Genomic DNA, 21,568 nt, shown 5'->3' on the forward strand with positions numbered 1-21,568 from the left:
GATCCAGACAGGAATCTCTAGCCACTCCTAGGCTGCCCTTTCTTATGTGGCTTCCCGAGTAAGGAGGACCCAGAGATCCTGAGGAGGAGTCTTTGATCCTCACACCTAGAGGGCGGAGGATTAGGAGATTCATTCATTCAGCACACCCTGTATTCATCAGGCACCCCGTCTACCTGCCAGACTGTCCTAAATGCTGGAGGTCCAATGATACATGCGGCAGACAAAGGCCCAACACTCACTGAGATCACATTCTAGGGGAGAAGGCAGATGGCCAGACAAGGACAAAATGTGCCAAATATGGCATAGATATTTATATTCCATTGATTTATAATGTTTGCATCTGTAATTGTTTACTTATATAAACAAAGTTCACAGACACATTCATATATAGAAGCAAAATATTATCTATAAGGAAAACATAAACAGCTATTTGTAAATACAAATATTTAAAATAAGCAAACAAATATATATTTAAAATATATATTAAAAATGTATACTATATACAAATAGATAAATTATTAGAATAAAAATAACTCAGGACATGCAGAGAAATACTAAGCCTGTATTTCGCACAGAGTGCTCCTGGAGGGCTTGGAGGTGGCATCTGAGCAGGGACCACAGGTGGAACTGGAAATGACACCGCAGAGCATTCCAGGCAGATGCCTGAGATGGGCAGAATGGGAAGACAGAGCTGCAGCGTGGTGGGCTCTGAGGCTGTGCGCTCTGGTGACCCGGGCCTGAGTAGCTAAGTCCCAGCAAGGATTTCCCATTCTGTATCTACCGAAGGAAGGGGAAAGCTGGAGGGCAGCGGGAGGAAGGCTCAGGCAGGCCTCTGGATTCCTCATCCTAGTTTTAGACTCAAAGGAACGTCTCCTCCAACAGCCATCACTGCAAGCTGACTTACTCATATTTTATTCTAGCCCTTGGAACCCCACGGAAGAGTCATTTTTGTAAATCAGACTTCCGCACTAGCCCAGATCCCTTTTGTGGCTTTGGGATGGGTTAGAAGGAGTGTGAGGTGAAGCTCGGAAGACCTGGGGTCTCTGGCTGGCTTGCTCTGGGCCCCACGTGGGTTGCCTGTGCTGGCGTTTCTGTCCGCGGCCCCTCGAATCCATCACCGGGCAGCGCGACCGCAGCGCCCGTCTAACAACCAGGCAAACTCGAGCGTGCGCCCACCCGAGCTCCCAGGAGCAAGGCTGCGCCGGCTCCAGCGCCCACAGCTTCCAATACCTGACCCGGTGGAGCCCGAATTTGCCTTTCTAACAGGTTCCCAGGTGCGGCAGGTCAGGAACGCACGTAGAGACCCACCGCACCAGAGCCACCGCCCGGAAGGAGGTTCTGGGTTCCAGGGCGGCGAGGCTGACACCGCTCACGCCTAGTGCTCCGGCCCCCGTCCCCGCGTCGGTCCGCCCACCTCGCCCTCGTCCGGCCCGAGAGGCCGCCAGGTGCTTCCCCCGCCGCAGCTCCTCCCCGACGCCGCGCGGCGCGCTCCCGGGACCCCCCGGCGCCCGGAGACCGGGGCCCTCCCTCCCGGGAGCAGAGGCCCGGGGGCGCGGGCGGCGGCGAGCCGGGCGCCTCCTCGGGCGCGGCCCCCGCCCCGGGCGCGCGCCGCGGGCAGAGCCGGCCGCCCCGGAGGCGCGCGGCGCGGGGGCGGTGCTCCCGGGGGCGCGGCGCACCTTGCTCCCGGCGCCCCCGCCCCGCGCCGGCCCCTCCCCGCGGGCCCGCGCCCCCGCCCGCCCGGGGCTGCGCCAGCCCCTCCGCCGCTCCGGCCGGGCCGCTGTCCTCCGCCGGCGCGCGACGGAGGACGATGGGTCAGCGCGGAGACCGCGAATGAGGGCCGCGGCGGCGGCTGCGAGCGCCTGACTCGCGCGGCCCGAGCGCCGCCCGCGCCCCGCCTCGCCGCAGACTCCATGGACGCGTCGCGAGCCTCGGCGGCCAAGCCCCCGAGCGGGTAAGCCGCCCCGGGCGCCCCCGGCCGCCGGCGGCCGCGCGGCGTGCGCGCGGGACGGGGCGCCCCTCTCGGGGCCGCGAGCCCGCGCCCGGCGGGGGAAGGGAGCTGTGGACTCTGAGCGCCCAGGTCGTTGCCCGGGTAACAGTGTCAGTCCGCGGCCCCGGCGCCTTTCGCGTGTGTGCGTCTGTGCGCGCGCTCCTTTTGGGGATTGTGCGCTCCCTTTTGGGGGTCCCCGCGGGCGGAGCCCCACGAGCTTTCCCTGCCACCCGCGAGAGCTCCCCCTGCGGGAGGGGAGGAAGGCGGCGGAGACGCGGCCGGGCCCCCAGCCCTGTCGCTGACTCGCCCCTGGGGTGATTGTCTGCCAGTCTGTCGCCGCGCCCCACCGTCCGCTCCTCCTCCCCGCAAAAGGAAGGGGAACAGGGTCCGAGCACCCAGAGGCGCCTGGGTGCCGCGGTCTCGGGAAGGCTGTGTACAGGGCATTGCCCTGGAGGTTTTCTGCTGCTCCCCTCCCTGGCTGACTTTTTGGGGCTCCTCGGTACAGGGCACTGGCATGTGAACCGGGCCCACCCCGGGGACCCCAGCATCTCACTAAAGTGGGAGCTCCTATCGCTGCCTGCGTGGCCGATCCTTTTACCCAAACCTTCGCGGGGTCTGTTTTACGTCCCACAGCTCGTGTGTGCGGATTACAGGTCACGTTCGTATTCTACTCGCTGAAAGAGTAACTTCCGTAATATAAGAAAAATAACCCTGCTCTTTAACCAGATCCCGAGCTGGAGTTTGAGTTGTGCAGGACCCCCGCCGGGCCCGGTGGCCTGCGCTCAGCGCTCAAGGGGTCGCGCGCTCGGCTTGCCAGGGCAGTGTGTCTCCGCGGGGCACACCCAGGACCTGCGAGCTGTCTCAAGGGCCTGGAGCGAATGTGTGATGAGTCCTGCGAATGGAATGAGTGCCTGGGGTGGGCCCTGCACCTGCTTACCGAAGGGGCCCACGTTCCGCTCTAGCAACTGGTCTCCAGTGAGGCAGCTTTGGGGACAACTAATCTCTTTTCATTGCAGTGTGTCCCCGTTGACTCATCCTGCCCTCGCGTACTCATAGGCTGCGGTGCTGCCCAAGTGCGCAAAAGGTTTTCAAAAACTGCCTCTTTCTTTTTTAACTCTGCCTTTAATGCCAGGAAAAAGTGAGCCAGGTTAGCAAATGAAATAATCCTGAAGCTGAGGAATGTTAAAAGGAACTTTTTAAATTTTTTTTTGCTGTGCGCTTACTGGCAGTTATGTAATTTCCTTTGAACAAACAAATCTCCCCCAGAGAAAAGAAATGTGGAAAGTCCGTTTTCATGGTAGTGGGCATCGCAAAACGACATCGAGAAATGTGAAACAGAATTGCTGCTAATCTGTCTCCATTGGAGAGGTTATTTAATGAGTCTGTTTACGGAGACCGGAACCCTTTTGGCAAAACTATCTTTTATTTGGAGAGGTCAGCAAACATTTAAGAGGTCAACAAACATTTAAGAGGTCAGCAGAATTGTATCCAAAAAGCACTTGTAAAATCCTTTAAAAGAATCTGATTGTAGAAGAAATGGGGATTCTAAACTTGGAACACTGTTTCCAGGGTGGTATTGGTGAGCAGAAAGTCAGTCACCACCCCCCACCCCCGCCCAGTCTGGTTCGTGGTGCTTTGCAGACCTCTGGCCTTCACGTGCAAACCCCCCGGCAGAGACTAGTGGCTTTTGCTGTCGATATGGTAACAAACCTGAGATTGTTACTCTTGATGCATTTGACTCTTTCCTCACACTCACATGCCGAGCCTCCTATCGTCTTATACGAACATCTTTGACCAAGAAACACAGACATAATGTTTTAAAATCTCTAATTCTCAAGTATTGTATCTTTTGTTTTAGTACCTTTTAGTGAACAGACGCCAACCAAATGCAGCATGCTTAAAATCAGAGGGCAGAAATGGTCTTAGGGTTTTTTGTTTGTTTTTCTTTGAATGTTTTATAGAATTTGAGTGTATTGGTTACCTATCAGAAAGGAAAGATACAGATGTGAAATTTCTGGCTTTGGTACATTATTGGTGGCAGTCAGCTTCTGTTGGTTCTTCACCAAAATTACCATCTCCTCTGATCTGTTACCTGAGAATAAGGCAATGCCTGCCACGTGCTCCATGCTCCAGGGAATATGTTTTTTCTCTGATACTGCCATGATTGGTTATCTAATCCCACTTTCATTAAGCTATTACTTTTCCGCACCATGGCAGATGACTGATGTGATGAATTTGTTGTTGTTCACTGAGACTGGCGCTTTGCCTTGTGTTATGTAGAAATGGGCTGGATGGGGGACACTGAATTAAGGACATGTCACCTTATAAAATAACGTGTATGACAGTCCTTCTTGAGAATTACTGAAGGGCCAGATACATTAGTGAATGTAAACCCACTGACTGTATGTCTGCCTAATTTATTAATACATAGTTATTAGTTACCTTTGTTGAGAGCACAAGTATACATTTTATTTGGACTGGAATTTAGGTTTTTACTAGTAATTTCATTAAAACCATATCTTAGGGCTCACTTAATTTAAAACTGTTGGGGAAAAGTATTATTTTAGGAAAGAGGACATAGGCAAAAACTAACCAATCAGACCGTGTGACTTTTCAAGAATTTCAGACCTTAGTTGAGGTATACTAATTGATAGAATATTCTAGAATGCAAGTAAAGGTGAATTACGTTTGAGTAAAGTTTTAAAATGTCTCCAAGTCCATTTAAGGCAAAGTTTTTTGGCTTACTTTTAGTTATCTGTTTGAGTATTTGTGAGATCTACCCCAGTAGTTCAACCCACTCCAATATTCTTGTTTGAAAAATCTCATAAACAGGGAAGACTGGTGGGCTACAATCCATGGGGTCACGAAGGGTCAGACATGACTGAGCACCTGGGCATGCATGCATACACCCCCATCCCAGTAGCTGGTTATGGACACAGGATTAAATTTTCCACTGGAGCTGGTGGGAACAAGGGGCAGCATATTGGCGAGTTTGGCAGGATAGTAGTTAATTTTTTTTTCCCTATGGTGGAAATGCGTATTTCTGTAGGATAAAATAGTCTCCAGTGACATGAAATGTCTAAACAGCTGGTGCCTTTGCCCATTGGCTTCATTCAGGAGCGTGCTTGTGTAAATATCAGTGCGAGTTTGTGAGTCAGTTTCACCAGAATGTGTGCTCCCTGGAGACATAGCTGGTATTCCCTTCTCTGCTTAAATTTGTCATTATTTAATCAAGTTATAAGAACATAATGAAATAATTTCAAAGAGATTAATCGAAGTAGGTAACTTGAGCTTCTTGAGTCCTGTTGACACCGAACATACCGTTAAGTACGGGAGGCCTGCTACTCCTGACCGTGAACTTGGGTGGCCACCTTGTCATTCTCTACCTTATCTCTCAGGAGCATGCAAAGATAGTGAAATATTAGCAGGTGTGCTCTGTAAAAACAAGTTTAGGCTTCTGGGCCTTTTTTTTTTTTTAAGGTTTCTAGGCGTTTGGCTAACCTGTTAGAAAGTGTGTTTATACCCTTAAAAATGACAGCCTGCCTGATTACTTGGTACATTAAAATTTTCCCATTCAATTTGAGCTGTTTTTTTTTAAGATGTTACTTCTGAGCTCTTCTTTAAGTCAGTAGTTTATTTAAGGACATCAAAACTCGTTCTTATTTGATATAAAGTGGAGAGAAGATCTCAGAATTTTATTCTTTGGTAATAATAGTTTTTCTTAATATTTTTTAATACATTAGAGAAGTTGAGTATTCCCCTGTTACAATACCAGGTAAGCTTAGAGCATTGTAAGTATTTCTCGGTGATTGTGTGATGGAGCTGAAGCTAATATGTGATTAAATTTGGTGTGAAGATGTTTGTACCAGGCACAGCAGCCTGTGGCTCCACCTCTTTCCCTCGCTGGCTGACTTTTCCTGGTGCCAGCGGATCAGATTATTATTATTAGGTAGGTCCAGGCGAGTGACACCCCCACGAGCATACAGGTCTGGGTCTGGTGGCCTCTTTAATTTGGGACCTGGGACGTGAAGTGATAATTTGTGAACACCTGAAAGTGCTTCCATAATTATTAGGAAAGCAGTGATTGTGGGTTGTCTGTAGGTTTCTAGGCCTTCTGTGCTTTGCTATTAAATTTAAATTTGTAATTGGTCATAAGTTTTAAAAGTGAGTAGAGATGTTTGACACCAAAGTAGTGTTTCGATTGAAATTGTGCAAATTTAAAACATACGAACACTTGATTGTGATGTAGGTCTGAGCTAAGTAAAAGTGTTCAGTGTGTTTACATGTGTATTTCCAGCACCCCTTTATTCTCTCCCCATCTGCATTTAATCATGGAGTCTGTGGATTGTATGTGTTGGATAATTTTAGTTGTAAATTGTTTTTCAGTTACTTAATACTGTAACAGAACATAGATTTGGTGTTTCATGATTCACTGAGGGTTTTTATATATCTTCATCTTTGTAATTTTTTCTGCAGTGAAACTAGTTAATATTGATTTGTATTATTGACATATTGATACTATACCTTTTTACTATTTATAATTTTCATTTAAGCAAATTCCACCCCCCTCCACCTTATACCTTTGTTTTCTCACTTTCACCTTGTCACTGGAGTGTTCATCTTCCAGGACCACTTGCTGGCTTTCAGCACCTGAACTGATGACAATGTCATCAACTTTATCACTTTTCCTTCATGTTTCCATAATCCTTTATTTTTTACTCATCTCTCCCAGCCGTAGTATTCAGGGTTTTTCTTGCTTGTACTTTGTGTGGTTTCATTTGCTTTTATACAAAGCTAATGATGGTAATTGTTGCCAAGACCTGATGATGTTGCTTCTTTTTTTTTTTAATTGAGATATAGTTTTGCAATATTGTTCTGCTGTAAAATGAAGTGAATCAGCTATTGCTGTCTTCAGTCGCTAAGTTGTGTCTGGCTCTTTGTGACCCCATGGACTACAGCACTCCAGGTTCCCCTGTCCCTCCCTATTTCCTAGAATTTGTTCAGCTTCATATCCATTGAGCTGGTGATGCTATCTCACCATCTCATCCTCTGCTGCTCTCTTCTATTGCCTTCAGTCTTTCCCAGCATGAGGGTCTTTTCCAGTGATTTGGCTCTTCACATCAGATGGCCAAAGCATTGGAGCTTCAGCAGCAGTCCTACAAATTCAGAGCTGATTTCCTTGAGGATTGACTGGCTTGATCTCCTTGAGGTCCAAGGGGTTCTCAAGAGTCTTCTCCAGCATCACAATTCAAAGGCATCAATTCTTCAGCACTCAGCCTTTCTTATGGTCCAACTGTCACAACCGTACATGACGACTGGAAAAACCATAGCTTTGATTGTATAGACCTTTATCGGCAGAGTGATGTCTTTGCTTTCTAATACCCTGTCTAGGTTTGTCATAGGCATGCGTGTATCCCCTCCCTCTTGGGCTTCCCTCCCTTGCCCTCCACCCCACCCTCTAGGTCACCAGAGAGCACCGAGCTGAGCTCCCTGCGCTCTAGAGCAGGTTCCCGCTAGCTGTCTGTTTTACACATGGTGATATATACGCGTCGGTCCCAGTCTCCCCATTCAGCCCACGCCCCGCTTCCTCTTCTGTGTCCACAAGTCCATTCTCGAGTCTGTCTCTATTCCTGCCCAGCAAGTGGGCTCCTCTGGACCATCTTTATAGATTCCACATCTGTGTGTTAATATCTGATGTTTGTCTTTCTCTTTATGATTTACTTCACTCTGGTAAGTCTCCAGGTTCATCCATGCCTCTACAATGGAGAAGGCAATGGCAACCCACTGCAGTACTCTTGCCTGGAAAATCCCATGGGCGGAGGAGCCTGGTAGGCTGCAGTCCATGGGGTCGCTAAGAGTCAGGCACGACTGAGTGACTTCACTTTCACTTTTCACTTTCATGCATTGGAGGAGGAAATGGCAACCCACTCCAGTGTTCTTGCCTGGAGAATCCCAGGGACGGGGGAGCCTGGTGGGCTGCCGTCTATGGGGTCACACAGAGTCGGACACAACTGAAGCGACTTAGCAGCAGCAGCAGCAGCAGCAGCAGCAGGTCTCTACAAATGACCCAATTTTGTTCCTTTTGGTGTGTGTGCATATTCAGTCGCTCAGTTGTATCTGACTCTTTGCAATGCCATGGCCTGTACCCCCCAGGCTCCTCTGTTCATGGAATTTCCCAGGCAACAATACTGGAGTGGGTTGCCATTTGCTACTCCAGGGGAGTCTTCCTGACCCGGGGATTGAACCCAGGTCTCCTGCATTGACAGGCAGATGTGAGCCACCATTCCACTGTGTATAGGTGCCGTATCTTCTTTATCTCTTCCTCCATCCTTGGACACTTGAGGACCTGATGGTGTTTATTTATTCTGAACTAGACTTTGCTGTGCACGCTCTTGGGTCTCCAGCAGCTGCTGCGTTTCCTCCTGCCTATCTCAGGGACAGTCCTCCTCTTCAGGGACAAGGATGCTCACTTCCCTAGCTGGGCGGATACATTGCAGCCTGTGGGGTTTGTGCTCTCTTCTGTTGGTCTCCTAATTGGCTGCTATGCTGTTGCTTGCCAGGACCATGTCTTCTACAGGTTAAGGTCAATTAGAATAAATTTCACAGCCAAAAACATTTCTATTTTTAAAAAGAAAAAGCTTGTCAAGCAGCAACTCAGACATATTTCACTGCGATCCATTTGATGAGACAGGTTCCCAGACCATAAATGCTTCTGGCGACTTTTGCAGCTTCAGTCCCCACCTCCACCAAACTAAGTGGAGGTCTCTTTTTAAGAGACACTGATCACTTTCAAAAGATCATTGAAGTCCTTATCTTCCCCCCCCCCCCAAAACTGACAAGGGCTCCCAAAGGTGAGCCAGATAACCAGGAATCCTGCTTGATCACTCTTTCTTCTTCCTTCTCACCACATTACCCAGGATCCCAGACAAGGGATATTGACTTCCAGGCCTTCTCCCCTCCTTCAGGTAGGGGACAGCAGGCTGTCTTCCTCCGTGGACACACGTGGACACATATGGATGTGCTTGCACCCTTGCTGGCCCAGGCAGGGATCTTTCCCTAATCCAGAATTCCTTGTGCTTGGCCATTAAACCAATTTGACTTTCTTCATCAAAAGCAGACAGGCAGGCTTAGTGGAAAGAATTCAGGCTCAGGAATAGGAAGACTCGGGTCCAGGTGTCAGATACGTAGGATTAAAGTGGCCTCTGAGCCGAGCCCACGGTCCCGTCCTGGAGTGGCTGCTGCCTCTTTCCCGGCTCAGCGGAACGCCGTGAGGATGAAGATGCTCTGTGTCTGTGTCCTGTCTGGAGCCACTGGAATGTGAGACCGAATCTTTCACTTCAGTTTTCGTTCATGTAACAGTCAGCAGCCAGGTACGGTCAGTGGCACCCTCGTGAGCATGCAGGTCCAGCATCTCCTTTCTCACTGTCCCCTTGTCCTTCCTGAACGGCGGTGCACCCTGCTCCCTCAGGCTTCCTCTCTCCCCAGGGCCCGGCGACTTTTCTTCTTTCCCAGGTAGCTCCTGATTCCTCCCCCAGGTGTAGCTGGGGGCTCCATTCACAGCCATTGAAACCCCTCATCACATCTCAGATGATGAGCCCTGACCCTCACCTCTTGTGGTTGTGCTGATTCCCCTGCTGGAAACCCTTGTGTGAGGTTAGGGGTTTCCAAGGTAGGAGGTGCGCTCCTAGAGGTGTTAGGACATGAGGGTGGGCCTGGGCCCTCCCTACTGGGATCAGTGCCCTTATGAAGGACACCCTGAGAGCTCCCTTTGACCCTTCTAACCCATGGAGATAGGGGGAGAAAGAAATCTGCGACCTGGAAGAGGTCCCTGGACCACACCAGCACCCAGGCTTGGCCTTCAAGCCTCCAAAGCTACAAGCAGTATGTGCCTGTTGCTTATAAGCCACCTAGTCTGTGGTGTTTTGTAAAAGCAGCCTGAACATGCCAAGGCAAGGTACCAAGTCCAAGGGCACCTGCTTCTTCACACCCAGTGGCTCTGCTGTGGCCCGTGTGTGGCCCCCGTCTGCTCCAGCCCTGCGGTTGTGGGGGGAGGCAGAGGACCTGCCCTGTATTTTCAGGGTCTGATCCTCAAGGTGCACATCCCTTTGCTCATGTCTGTGACCCAGTCTTTTTTTAATCGTTGTAAGATTTACATGACATGCCATCTCTACAGCTCAGCAGCGTTAATACAGTCCCATTCTTGTACAGCAGTCACCATCCATCGCCAGAATTGTTTTCTTCCCAGGCTGAAATACTGTATCCAGTCACTCTCCACCCCACTGCCCCCAGCTCCTAGCACTGACCGTCCTACTTTCTGTCTGGGTGAATTTGAGTTCAGGGACTTCAGAAAGGTAGAATCTTGAAGCGTCTGTCTTTCTGTAACTGGCTTATGTCGCTTAGCAGAATGTCCTTGTCGTAGCACATGTGGAGTTTCCTTCCCCTTTAAGGCTGAATGTGTGTTCCCGCCTTTGGTTTGTTCACTCATCTGTCCGTGGACACTTTCGCCTCCACTGTTGGCTGCTGTGAGTGATGCTTCTCTGGAGGTCCCGCTCTGACTGCTTTTCTGAGTCCGCCCTGGGGTGGGATAACTGGACTCTGTGTTTGACTCTTTTGGGGTCGCCACCCCGCTTTCCACAGCAGCGACGCTCTTCACCATTACAGCCAGCAATGCCTGAGGGCTCCCGTTTCTGCATCCTCCCCACCAGCCTTGTCCTTATCACCCTCTCCTTTCCAGTCATGGAAGACGAGGGGACAGGACCAGGGAGTGGCCCGGGGTCCTTGCTGACGTGCTTGAGCTTCTGACTCTCCGTGAGGACTGGAAGGAGCTGCGTTGAAAGTAATCAGACAGGCCAGGTGGCCCTGCCCCTCCTCCTCCGGGATTCCAGGGGCTCTGATTTCTTTAGGCCAGGGGCCCTGGAAGCCCCTTGGCCTCTGCTGGAAACGCATCCTCAGTTTGGTCTGAGTGTCACTCACAGCAGCGGCGCAGGGCTCCTCCGCGGCGCAATTGTGGGCCTGTGACAGCCCGCCCTGGGCTGCACACAGTGCTGGGCGGCAGTGATGCCTCCCCCAGGCCTCCAGGAGAAACCCATGCATGTGCCTGGCTCTGACCCTGCCTCACCTTTGTCTGGAACAGATCAGGGCACCAGCAATTTACTTTTTATGATGTCTCTGTTCCTGCCATGCATGTCCTGTCCACTTGGCTTGTTAATAATGGGCACCAGCCTGGAGAGGTGGGGAGGGAGGAGGATTTCCAAACCTGGTCCATGGGGTGGCTGCAGCAGGAGAATCTGGGTTCCTGCCTGGATCGGGGGCAGGGGTTGGCTGGGTTGGTGAGAAGAGCAGCAGAAAGGGTGAGGGATCCTTGCCAGGCCTCTCTCTCAGCATCTGTGCTCCACATAGCCTTGGGCTCATGGAGTGGACCAGATGTATTGACCCTTCAGAAATGTGGAAACGGCTTGAAGCCTTAAATGCTTAGGTAGTAAACTGAGGTTAGGAGACGGGAAAATGGGCTGTAAGAATGTGTGTGTGAGCATATCGGACATGACGTTTAAGCTCACTTTCAGTCCTGGGCAAAGCAGCAGACTCCCAAATCAGATCCTGGCTGTTTTCTCAAACCTGAAGGTTAGGGAATTGAATTTAAAAATAACTAGGGTGGGAGTGATAATACAGCAAAAGAGGAGACTTGTGTTCCTGAGGCTAATTCTTGAGACTTAAATACATTTGAGCGCCAAAGAATTGATGCTTTTGAACTGTGGTGTTGGAGAAGACTCTTAAGGGTCCCTTGGATTGCAAGGAGATCCAACCAGTTCATTCTGAAGGAGATCAACCCTGGGATTTCTTTGGAAGGAATGATGCTAAAGCTGAAACTCCAGTACTTTGGCCACTTCATGCAAAGAGTTGACTCATTGGAAAAGACTCTGATGCTGGGAGAGATTGGGGGCAGGAGGAGAAGGGGATGACCGAGGATGAGATGGCTGGATGGCATCACCGACTCGATGGACGTGCATTTGAGTGAACTCCAGGAGTTGGTGATGGACAGAGAGGCCTGGCATGCTGCGATTCATGGGGTCAGAAAGAGTCGGACATGACTGAGTGACTGAACTGAACTGAAATACAGTTGTGTTGAGTAGGGCCCTATTAATTAAGAGCAGAATCCACTAATGTTCAATAGACAAACCATTAGGTTGGAAAGAGACTGATTCAGTGTAGCCAGAATCTAGACATTTGCCACTGAGAGTAGCTCCCTGCCAAGACTCCCTATCCATCTGCCCATTTGGATGCCCGTCTGTCTTGCCACCTGTAACTGGCTTGGGGTAGAACTGAGAACTGTCTCCTTCTGACACTCCGTCTAAACCACTTCTTCCTAAGACATCCCAGGGGTTCACGGTGTCCCGGAAGCATCACATAGAGTAAGAGTGAACTGCAGAGCTGTCAACCACACCAGATCACCCCGCTGGATTTAAAACATGGTGGTTGCCAGTGGGGAGATGCTGGGGGAGTGAGGGGTTGGGACTTTGGGATTAGTAAGTGCCAACTTTTAGATATAGGGTGTGCAAATAACAAGATCCTACTGTGTAGCACAGGAAACTATACTCAATACCCTGTGATAAACCATAAGGACAAAGAATATGAAAGAGATATGTGTATAAATGTATGTATTTATATATATGTTAATATACACAGTTTGCTGTGTAGCGGAAATTAACATAACACTGTAAATTAGCTATATTTCAATAAAAGCCAAAGAGTTTTAAAAAAAGGGTTCCTGGGGATCCTGAAGCTGAGTGTCTCTAATGGCCCACCCGTCGCTCCCCATCCTCAGATATCTTTGCTTGGTTAACGTGCTGGGATCCACAGATGAAGAGTGTGTATCCTAAATGAGGTTAGGTGAAGGATTTTACCGCCTTCACAAAAGTAATGACAACCAGTTTGGAAATGCAATTCGTTTAAACTGAAAAAGATTTCCTTGTGAAGTGTCTCCTTGTTACTCATCAGTTCTTCTCTTGACAGACCATCGTGTTTCACATTTTTGGAATCCTGCCTTTGGGGCTGGACATTTTTCTCAGAGGAGGTGGCAGAAATGCTTTGCATGAGGACCTTCCTCATTTCAGTGCCTTAGTCATCTGTGAAGGTGAGGTTTTCCAGCTGACAGGACAGGCGTTCCTAGCCCTGGCCCGGGAGGGCGGCCCCCACCGACCCTCCAAAGTTGGTGATGGTGATTCTGTCCGCAGCCCGGGGGTGGGATTGTCACATGACCGAAGTCTCCAGGCCAGTGTCCTGCTCCTCACCCCACGGCCACCTGGCACACGGAGGTAGAACTTCCAGAGCCCAGCCACCATCTGGCCTCCGCAGGTGGTGCCCCAGGCTGTTTCTGAGCCGCCTGTGTCTCTCAAGGGCGTTTTCCTGAAGAAACGGCCCACGTTTCAGCACCACGTGGCTTCCTGCTTGTGCAGGGGTCTGTGGTGGTGCCCACCTGGCAGTAACCGTGTTGGCACATCTCCGGACGTGCAGCCCTGAGTCGCCTGGGTGGGGTGTTGTTTGGGGAGAGGTAAGTGGGGTGGGAGTGAGAGGTAAGGGGTGGGAGTGAGAGGTAAGTGGGGTGGGAGTGAGAGGTAAGGGGTGGGAGTGGAGCTCTTGTCAAGCACAGACCAGGTGTTTGTGAATCAACGTGATGCCTCGAATGCAGCTTCTCCCCCTGGAAGGTGCTCTGCTAGACCCTGGCTTAGGAGTTAACAGTATGTCACAGACTCCCTTGGCCTGGGGTGCTGACTCAGCTCACTGCGTCTTGCATGTGTGCATTTAAGGAGACCTCAGTGCTCTGGTCTGCCCAACAGCCAGGCTGCCCTCAGAGTGGAAGGTATGCAGACCCAGGCTCACAGGGCTGGGGTGGGGCTTTCTGGCGGGCAGCCTTGGCTGGACTGCAGGCCAGGCTGTGAGTGTTGCTGTGAACCAGGCGGCCTTTCCTGTGCCCCTGCAGGTGGGTGGGCATCAGACTGGGGTCTCCCCGGGTTAATGTGCCCCATCTCTGGCCTCTGAGCAGGAAGGAGCTAGGAGTCAAGACGGCCCGGGTGACTCTCAGAGCTGAGCCTGCCTGGGGCAGTGCTGGTGCTGGCCTGTCCTGCAGCGGATGCCAGGGGGCCTTGCAGGTAGACGGGACCGCCATCCTCACCGGGTGGGGTTGACGGAGCACCCCCAGGGGCACCTGAGTGTCCTGAAGGTCCCTCTGCACAGGCACTCTGAGCTCCCCAGGATCTGTTTTCACCAGTCTGTTTTCTTTTTCTGTCTAAGCTTGTTTTTAGTCACGCTCACACAAATAACTTATCCCGCTTCGTGAGGCTTTACTTAACCTGTGTGGCATACTCTCCATCTGCCAGTCACAAGCGGCAAGTGACATGTGCAAAGTTGGAAGGAAATTCCTTTTCTGTCTGCTGTTGGTCTGTGGAAACCATTGCTTTTTAGACGAGGCATCTGAATGGCAACTCCAGGGGGGATATCATACATTTGGAATGTTTTCTTGATGAGACTTCTCCCTTGGAGTTTAAAATGATTCGTATCCTTATGTCAGTGTTTAGACTTTAGCTGGCGAGGTCAATGGGACATAATGGATGGCTTCTTTTTAAACCAGGGAGGTTTTAAGAATACACTCTTAACTTGTGCCGGAGGAGTGCAGACTTCACTCTTAACTTTTTACTTCGGGAGGGAGTGTTCACTTTTTAATTGAAGTATAATTGATTTACCATGTTGGGTTAATTTCAAGAGTACAACATGATGATTCAGTTACATATGCATATATATTTCTTCTTTTTCAGATTATTTTCCCTTGTAGGTTATTATAAAATATGGAGTAGGGTGTCCCTGTGCTATAAAGTAGGTCTCTCTTGCTTGTCTATTTCATACATAGCAGTGTGTACACATCAGTCTCAGACTCCTAATTAACCCCTCAAACCCCTTCCCCTTTGATAACCACATTTTCTTTCTATGTCTGTTGGTCTGTTTCCATTTTGCAAGGAATTCCTTTTTATCTTTTTATTAGATTCCACATGTAAGTGATATCATATGATGTTTGTCTTTCTCTGACTGACTGACTTAGTGTGATCGTCTCTCAGTCCATTCGTTTCTGCAGATAGCATGGTTTCATTCTTTCTATGGCAGAGTAATATTCCATTGCATGCTTCCCCAGTAGCTCAGCAGTGAAGAATCTGCCCTCAGTGTAGGAGATATGGGTTCAGTCCCTCAGCTGGGAAGATCCCCTGGAGAAGGAAGTGGCACCCCACTCCAGTACTCTTGCCTGGGAAATCCCGTGGACAGAGGAGCCTGGTGGGCTGCAGTCGACGGGGTTGCAAAGCATCGCCCACAACCGAGTGCACACGCACACACAATATCCCACTGTATATGCGTCCCGCGCCTTCTTTACCCACCGTCTGTTGATGGACACTTGAGTTTAGCTTGCTTCTGTGTCTCTTCTGTTGTGAATAGTGCTGCTGTGAACATCGGGGTGTGTGTATGTCTTCAAATTAGTTTTCTCCGGATAAATGCCCAGGAGAGGGCTTGCTGGATCACATGGTAGCTCTGTTTTAGTTTTCTGAAAAACCTCCATGCTCTTCTCCATAGTGCTGTTCTGCACCGATCTGCATTCCCACCACCAGTGTAGGAGGGTCCCTTTCTCTCCACACCTTCTCCAGCATGGGGTATAAGTACATCAGGTAGGGAGTGTTTTTATAATGCTGAATAGGCATTGCCATTGAAACACATTTTCATTTATTTCCTATGTGCAGAAGTGACGTGTCATTGAGAGCAGAAGCCTTCTCCTGGGTTTCACTCGTGTCCCTTTTCTCTTACCACCCTGCAGGAGTGATTGCTCCTTGCTCCGCAGGAGGTCCCGTGGTGGAGGGCTGGGGATTTTGTGAGAGGAGCAAGTCGTTTTGCTGCTCTCTAGTCCCTGCTGTGCTGAGGGTATGGGTGTAAGGAGTGGCAGGTGGGATCACTCAGTCTCCAGGTGCACCTCTTGGGTGCCACTTAGACCTCGGCACCCCTCCATCCTTGGTCTCCTCTTGACTGAGATGGAGATGGCATAGCAGGCTGTGCTTAGATCACAGTCTCCTGACTTGGACCAGTGGGGATTTTGGAAGAGGGCTTTCCTCCAAACCTGGGCTGTGTCCAACAGTATTGCATGATGTCCTTTCCTCATTAAAGAGACTATAAAGTAAATAATCTAGGCTCACCGTGGAATCCAGGTTGTGATGGTTCATGTGTGTTTGATCAGCTACTGTGTAGAATCTTTGCTGAGAAATAACACCACGAGATGATTTCCTGAAAATGTGTGTTTGGCAATTAGATAAAATAATGAAAGTGAAAGTGTGAAACTGTTAGTCGCTCAGTCACGTCCAGCTCTTTGCGATCCCATGGGCTGCACTGGCCAGACTCCTCTGTCCATGGGATTCTCCTGGCAAGAGTACTGGAGTGGGTCGCCATTTCCTCCTCCAAGGGAGCTTCCTGACCCAGGAGTTGAACCTGGGTCTCCTGCACTGCAGGCAGATCCTTCACCATCTGGGCTGCCAGGGAAGCCCTAAATACTGACAAAGTCTGTAGATCCACTGTAAAATGTATCGGGGAAGGAGGACTGTTTGCTGATCCAAACAGAAGGACTCCCTGCTAGAGTCGGATCTGTATACAATCTAAATTTTGATGTCTCTGTCTATGTTTGTCATAGAAAACATCTGAGATTAGTCAACCCCTCACCCCAAGCTCATTAGCTTGAGATAATAGGTGTTCAACAATGTTTGTTGCTCTGACAAGCTCCCTCTTGACTGTTTCTTGCTATAGGAAAGAAATAGTGATCAGGAGTGTGAACCTGCCTCTGTATCTGCTGCTCTTCCATTCCAGGGGCGGGCTGCCCCACCTCTCTCCGCCCACCCGGGCCTCGCTGTGTACACAAAAGCAGATGTGCACCGTGGCCTCATTACTGGGTTTTAATAATGGGCTTTTCAGCCCATGTTCAGCGGTGTGTCCTGTCCCCAGATTCTTTAAAAGGACAGACGTTTTTAGCTCTCTGCTCCCTGAAAGCGAATGCAGAGCCTAACCCTGAAATGATGGACCACTGTGCTCAGTCTGTGACGGGGCTCGAGAAAGGCTGTGGTTTGTGAAGTCCAGGCTTTCATCCCAGCGGTGGAAACAGCAGCTCATTTCGAAGCGTGCAGCCCTCTGGGTGGTGTACTGTTGTCACCGTCTCAGCACTGCGTTGCGATCACTGAGCCAGTGGCCTGGCGCATGCCAGAGGGTGAGTCACCACGGTGCCCGCAGCTGTCTGTGCCCGCGGTGACAGCCGCGCTCCCGGGCCTGTGTCAGATCTCCTTTTAAAATAGTAGTAGAGACAGTGGTGGCAGTTCATGACCAGGGAGTGAAAAGGAGCACAGCTAGGCTCCTGCCTTTGAAAGCACAGTCATCGCCAGGACTGGAGCTCATCAGGATGAAAGAAACGGTCTTCCTGTTTGGTGTTAGCCATCAACTGTCAGAGTAGAACTTCTCATCCAAGGTGCCAGCTGGAAGCCATGGCATCCTTGCTTTATTTTGTGACCCCCCCCCCTCGTTTATCATGCTGGAGGCGAGGCCAGGTCTGGCCCCTTCTTAGCGGTGGGCCACCCACAATGGTCCCCTAAGCACGTGGGTGGAGGGTGACTCAGCCTCTGTTTGTTAGATGCTCCCATTGGGGCAGGAGGGTGGGGGGCTCAAGGGGAGAGCGACGAGAGCTCTGGGAGGATTCGGACAGTGTGGGGCACCTACCAGGCACTGTGTGCAGGGCTGCTGTGTGTAACCTCATTTCATCCTTGCAACAGCCTGGACAGGGGCCACTCTGTCTCCCAGTTTTAATGAGCAAAGTGGGACACAAAGAGGTTAGGGAGGGTGGCCAGCCGGTGGCACGGTTTACCTAGGGTCAGTTGAGTGACATGGTGCACGCAGGATTAGCCAGGTGAACTTGGATTCAGCAAGGTGATGAGGCTAACCCACATCTGAACCCAGGATCACAGGGTGTGCTGCAGTGCAGACTTCATGTATTTGTGGGAAGGTTGCTGGGGGCCCTGAAGAAAGTTCTAGGTGTAAGGAGAAGAGACGGGCAAGTTTTCCAGGAGGTGTGAGTGGTGGGGGCTCAGTCAGGCCCCTGAGAAGATGCAGATGCTACCAGAGGCAGGGAGCCTTGACCGGAGTGGGCTGGAGCTGGACCTCCATAGGCTGTGCTGCTGGCTTTCCTTTCGTTTCCAGGGCCTCCCAGGAGAAGGCAAGCACCCGCTTTCTCCGTGAGGCAGTGGCCCTGCAGCATCCCGTATCACACAGGCCGTGGTAACAGGATGCAGGATGCGGGCCCAGCCCCACTTGGCTCAGGCTGCTCTGTCTCACTCAGCATCAGGACCCGCTGTTGGGACCCGCCCCCCCCTCCCGCCCCACCCCCCTCCCCCGCCACCCCCTCCCCACCCCCCCAGATGCCGGTGTCTGTGCTCAGCAGCCACAGTTCTGAGACTGGAAGGCAAACCTTAACACCTGTGATGGTGAAGAAAGAAGCAAGTCCAGCAAGCCGGGTCTAGGCTAGAGGTAGACGGCCTGTGTTTGCAGCAGGCCTGAGGCCATTGTGTTCAGAGTGTGGTCCATGGAGCTGCCTGCAGTGAGATGAGGGTGCAGCTGAGATGGTGTCCAGGAGCTCTCCTTGCAGTCTGATGTCACTGAGACGTTACACAATGGCCTCACCAGACCTGGCGCAGACCAGTGGCTCTGCTGCGTGGGTCTGGTGTGGGGTGCCTCCAGGCTTCCTATGCTTTGTGCCGTGTATGCCCCTCAGTAGGTCTGTCCCTGGGTGCCATACTGCCACCACTTCAGGAATGGGCCGCTGACTCCCACAGACGCTAACCCCGCAGCTCAGGGTTATGGACCCCAGACCTCTGGCCGCGAAGCAATGGAGAGCCCGCTGCCCAGACACTTTCAGCTGTGGCTGTGTTCCAGCATTCTCAGGACAGGGCTGCTGCCTCCTGCTGTCCTGCTGACCCCGCCTCCTGCTGCCCCACCCCACCACCTCACCCCACCATCCGCCGCACCCAGGCCCGCGTGCTGGTCCTCGTTGGAACCCGCCCACTGGCTCTGAGAGCCTCCAGGGATGCTGATGGCCAGTCCCCGTGGAACAGGGGCCCATGGCGGTTGGGGGGTTATTCCTCCTGCCGCCAGTTGGGAACTCATGACCTTATGAAGAGAGACAGGAGAAGACAGGCAAAATCTGAATTTCTATAATCCTCACTGATTTACCTTTTTCCTGTCTCACCTCAAGAGTTGAGGCTAGGGGTTTGCCAAAGTTCTTCAGAATATAGGAATTTCTTAACTGGCAACTTGGTCCATCCCCGGCAGCCAGGCTTCTGGCTGAATGTATAAGCTTTGAAGGAGCTCCCAGGTGGCTGACGTGTCCAGTCCTTCATAAAGATTATCCATCCATTCATCCATTCCACCGTGCATCCTCCCATCCGGTCCTTAAGTGAATCATGGAAAGAAACATACTGTTTCAAGCTCTCAAGGAAGTAAAGATGTGTTTAGTCTGAAAGAACTGCATACATAGGGCCCAGTTGTTCTCTGTTAGAAGATTTCCTCTTCAGAGGCCTTTCTGTGTATGTTTTAATATAATGCACACGGTTTAACCAAACGGCCTTGGAAAAAGCCAGATTGCAGGCAAGCACTCCTGCTATACTTAGCCTCTAGCTGTTGAGTCACTGGCAACATTGCAACATGGAAATGGCTATAAAGCCTTTGCAAGCATCTAGTATGAAACCAGAAAGCTCTGAAATATCTGTGGGGTGATTCATCTAGCTGTTTTCCTACAGAATTACTTGTCTGAAAAATAAATTGTTGATCAAAAAAGACATAAAATATTTAACTTGCGTCAAATGATTCTTTAGTACAAAGCTGAAAACAAACTCAAGCTTCATTTTTAATTTTTTCATCAAAAGTCTTTTTAATCAAACATCTTCCAGCATCTTAGGACTAACTCTTGTTGACTGAAGAGAAATGTACAACCTAAAAATTGTGAGTTAAGTTTTATTCGAGGATCTTATGGAGGACCATAGGCCAGGAGACAGCCTCTCAGGCAGCTCTGAGGAACTGCTCCAAAGAGGAGCCAGAATATATAGGATCTTTTGCTGGGAAAAAACATGTAGTCAGATATCAAAAGATGACTTATAATCACAAAAGCCTGACATCTGAAGTTAATGATTTAGTTCTTTTCCATGTCTGGGAAGATGCAAGTGTCTGCACTCATTGAAATGATTCCTTAGATTCAAATTCGCATCTTTACTATTGAGGATGGTGTTTTTCTCCCCATTCTCCTCCTCTGTCTTAAGTTTGGGTTTTATTTCCCTCCCTATAATAGGTGTTTTAAAAATGAAATGGTTCATTTTTACTGACATAGGACCCTAAAAATGTATTCATTTAATCAACTATGATTTTCTAAGAGTAAGAATTCGTTAAAATGCACCCGCGATCTGGCCTCTCGGGCATGGACAGCTTGTCCCTGCCCTGGAGATGCCACCGTGGAGAAGGAAGGCCTGATCTCCAGATGAGTCGTGGTGATGCATGTTGACAGGGACAGTGGACACGCTGTGGCCGGAGCACCCAGTGGAGAAGGAGCAGTCAGTCCTGCTTGTAGGGTGGGGCGAAGATCAGGCAGGTTTATTTTTATGAAAGGCCTTCTCAGAAAATGGTTGTGCCCAAGCAGTTCTTAAATATAACACTCCTTCCAGACACAGTAGCAGTAGCCAAGCGCGGGGAGCTGTAAATATCACACCAAGATTAGCTCACGTAAATAGACACCCAGAGATATATTCAATGGGGAGATTTCTGTTTCTAATGATCAAAAAGGAGGATACAAAGAAGTGGAGAAGTGCAGACATCTGGGAGGCTGTCGGGACTAGACACTTTTCAGCATCAACAAGAAAGTCGAGGACACCAGTTTGAACTGCAGATTCTCTGGGTGGCAGTCCTTGGCCACATCGTCTCTGTGGCCCTGCAGGAAGCAAGTGGCCCGTGGCAGCTGCCGAGGAGTGTGACCTCAGGACCCCCGGGATGTGCAGGCGCCTTGCCCCCAGGATGTCATGCCTGCTGGGTGGGACCTGTCCTCCCCCGGAAGCCCCCAGCCGCGCTGCAGTAACAGAGCAGGCCTGTGTCGGCGCAGCCCGCGAGGGTGGCCGCTCACCAGATGCTCCTCTCGTCTCGTTTACTTGAGGAGTGCTTTTTTAAAGAAACAATTTTGATAGCTTTAATTGAAGAAGTCATACAGGCGAAACTTAATTCTATAGAAATTGAGCACAGACCACATGCAAGGACAATGTTAGGTCGGTAGGCAATATAAAACTATGCATATATCCTGGACTAGTGAGGTCAGATACAGAAAAATAGCAAACCTTAAACTGGACGAAGTTAGGACTAAGGTTGGTCCTGATGGAAGAAGTGTAGGTAAGCTGCTCCGGGAGGAAGAGCTGTGTTCTATATCCTAGAACTCTATCCTGACCTCAGACCCTGAGCTCAGTGGGGAGTGCCCAGTGCAGAAGCCTGTGA

General features: G+C 50.4%; 1 protein-coding gene across 3 annotated transcripts in view; it reads left to right on the forward strand.

The window, feature by feature from the left end:
• Positions 1–1,609: 1,609 nt before the first annotated feature.
• The window catches only part of COBL (cordon-bleu WH2 repeat protein), a 304,019-nt gene continuing 284,060 nt past the window's right edge, over positions 1,610–21,568 (forward strand). Inside the window, exon 1 of one of the 3 annotated variants that reach the window (XM_069587302.1) lies at positions 1,610–1,951. In XM_069587302.1, coding sequence (XP_069443403.1) covers positions 1,911–1,951 — 41 coding nt within the window. In that variant the 5' untranslated portion in view covers positions 1,610–1,910. Of the gene's footprint in view, positions 1,952–13,108; positions 13,536–21,568 lie in introns of those variants that run through there. The other 2 variants (XM_069587304.1, XM_069587303.1) reach the window with 2 other exon arrangements.

This window comes from Ovis canadensis, chromosome 4, assembly GCF_042477335.2.
Source record: "Ovis canadensis isolate MfBH-ARS-UI-01 breed Bighorn chromosome 4, ARS-UI_OviCan_v2, whole genome shotgun sequence".
Lineage (NCBI taxonomy): Eukaryota > Metazoa > Chordata > Mammalia > Artiodactyla > Bovidae > Ovis > Ovis canadensis.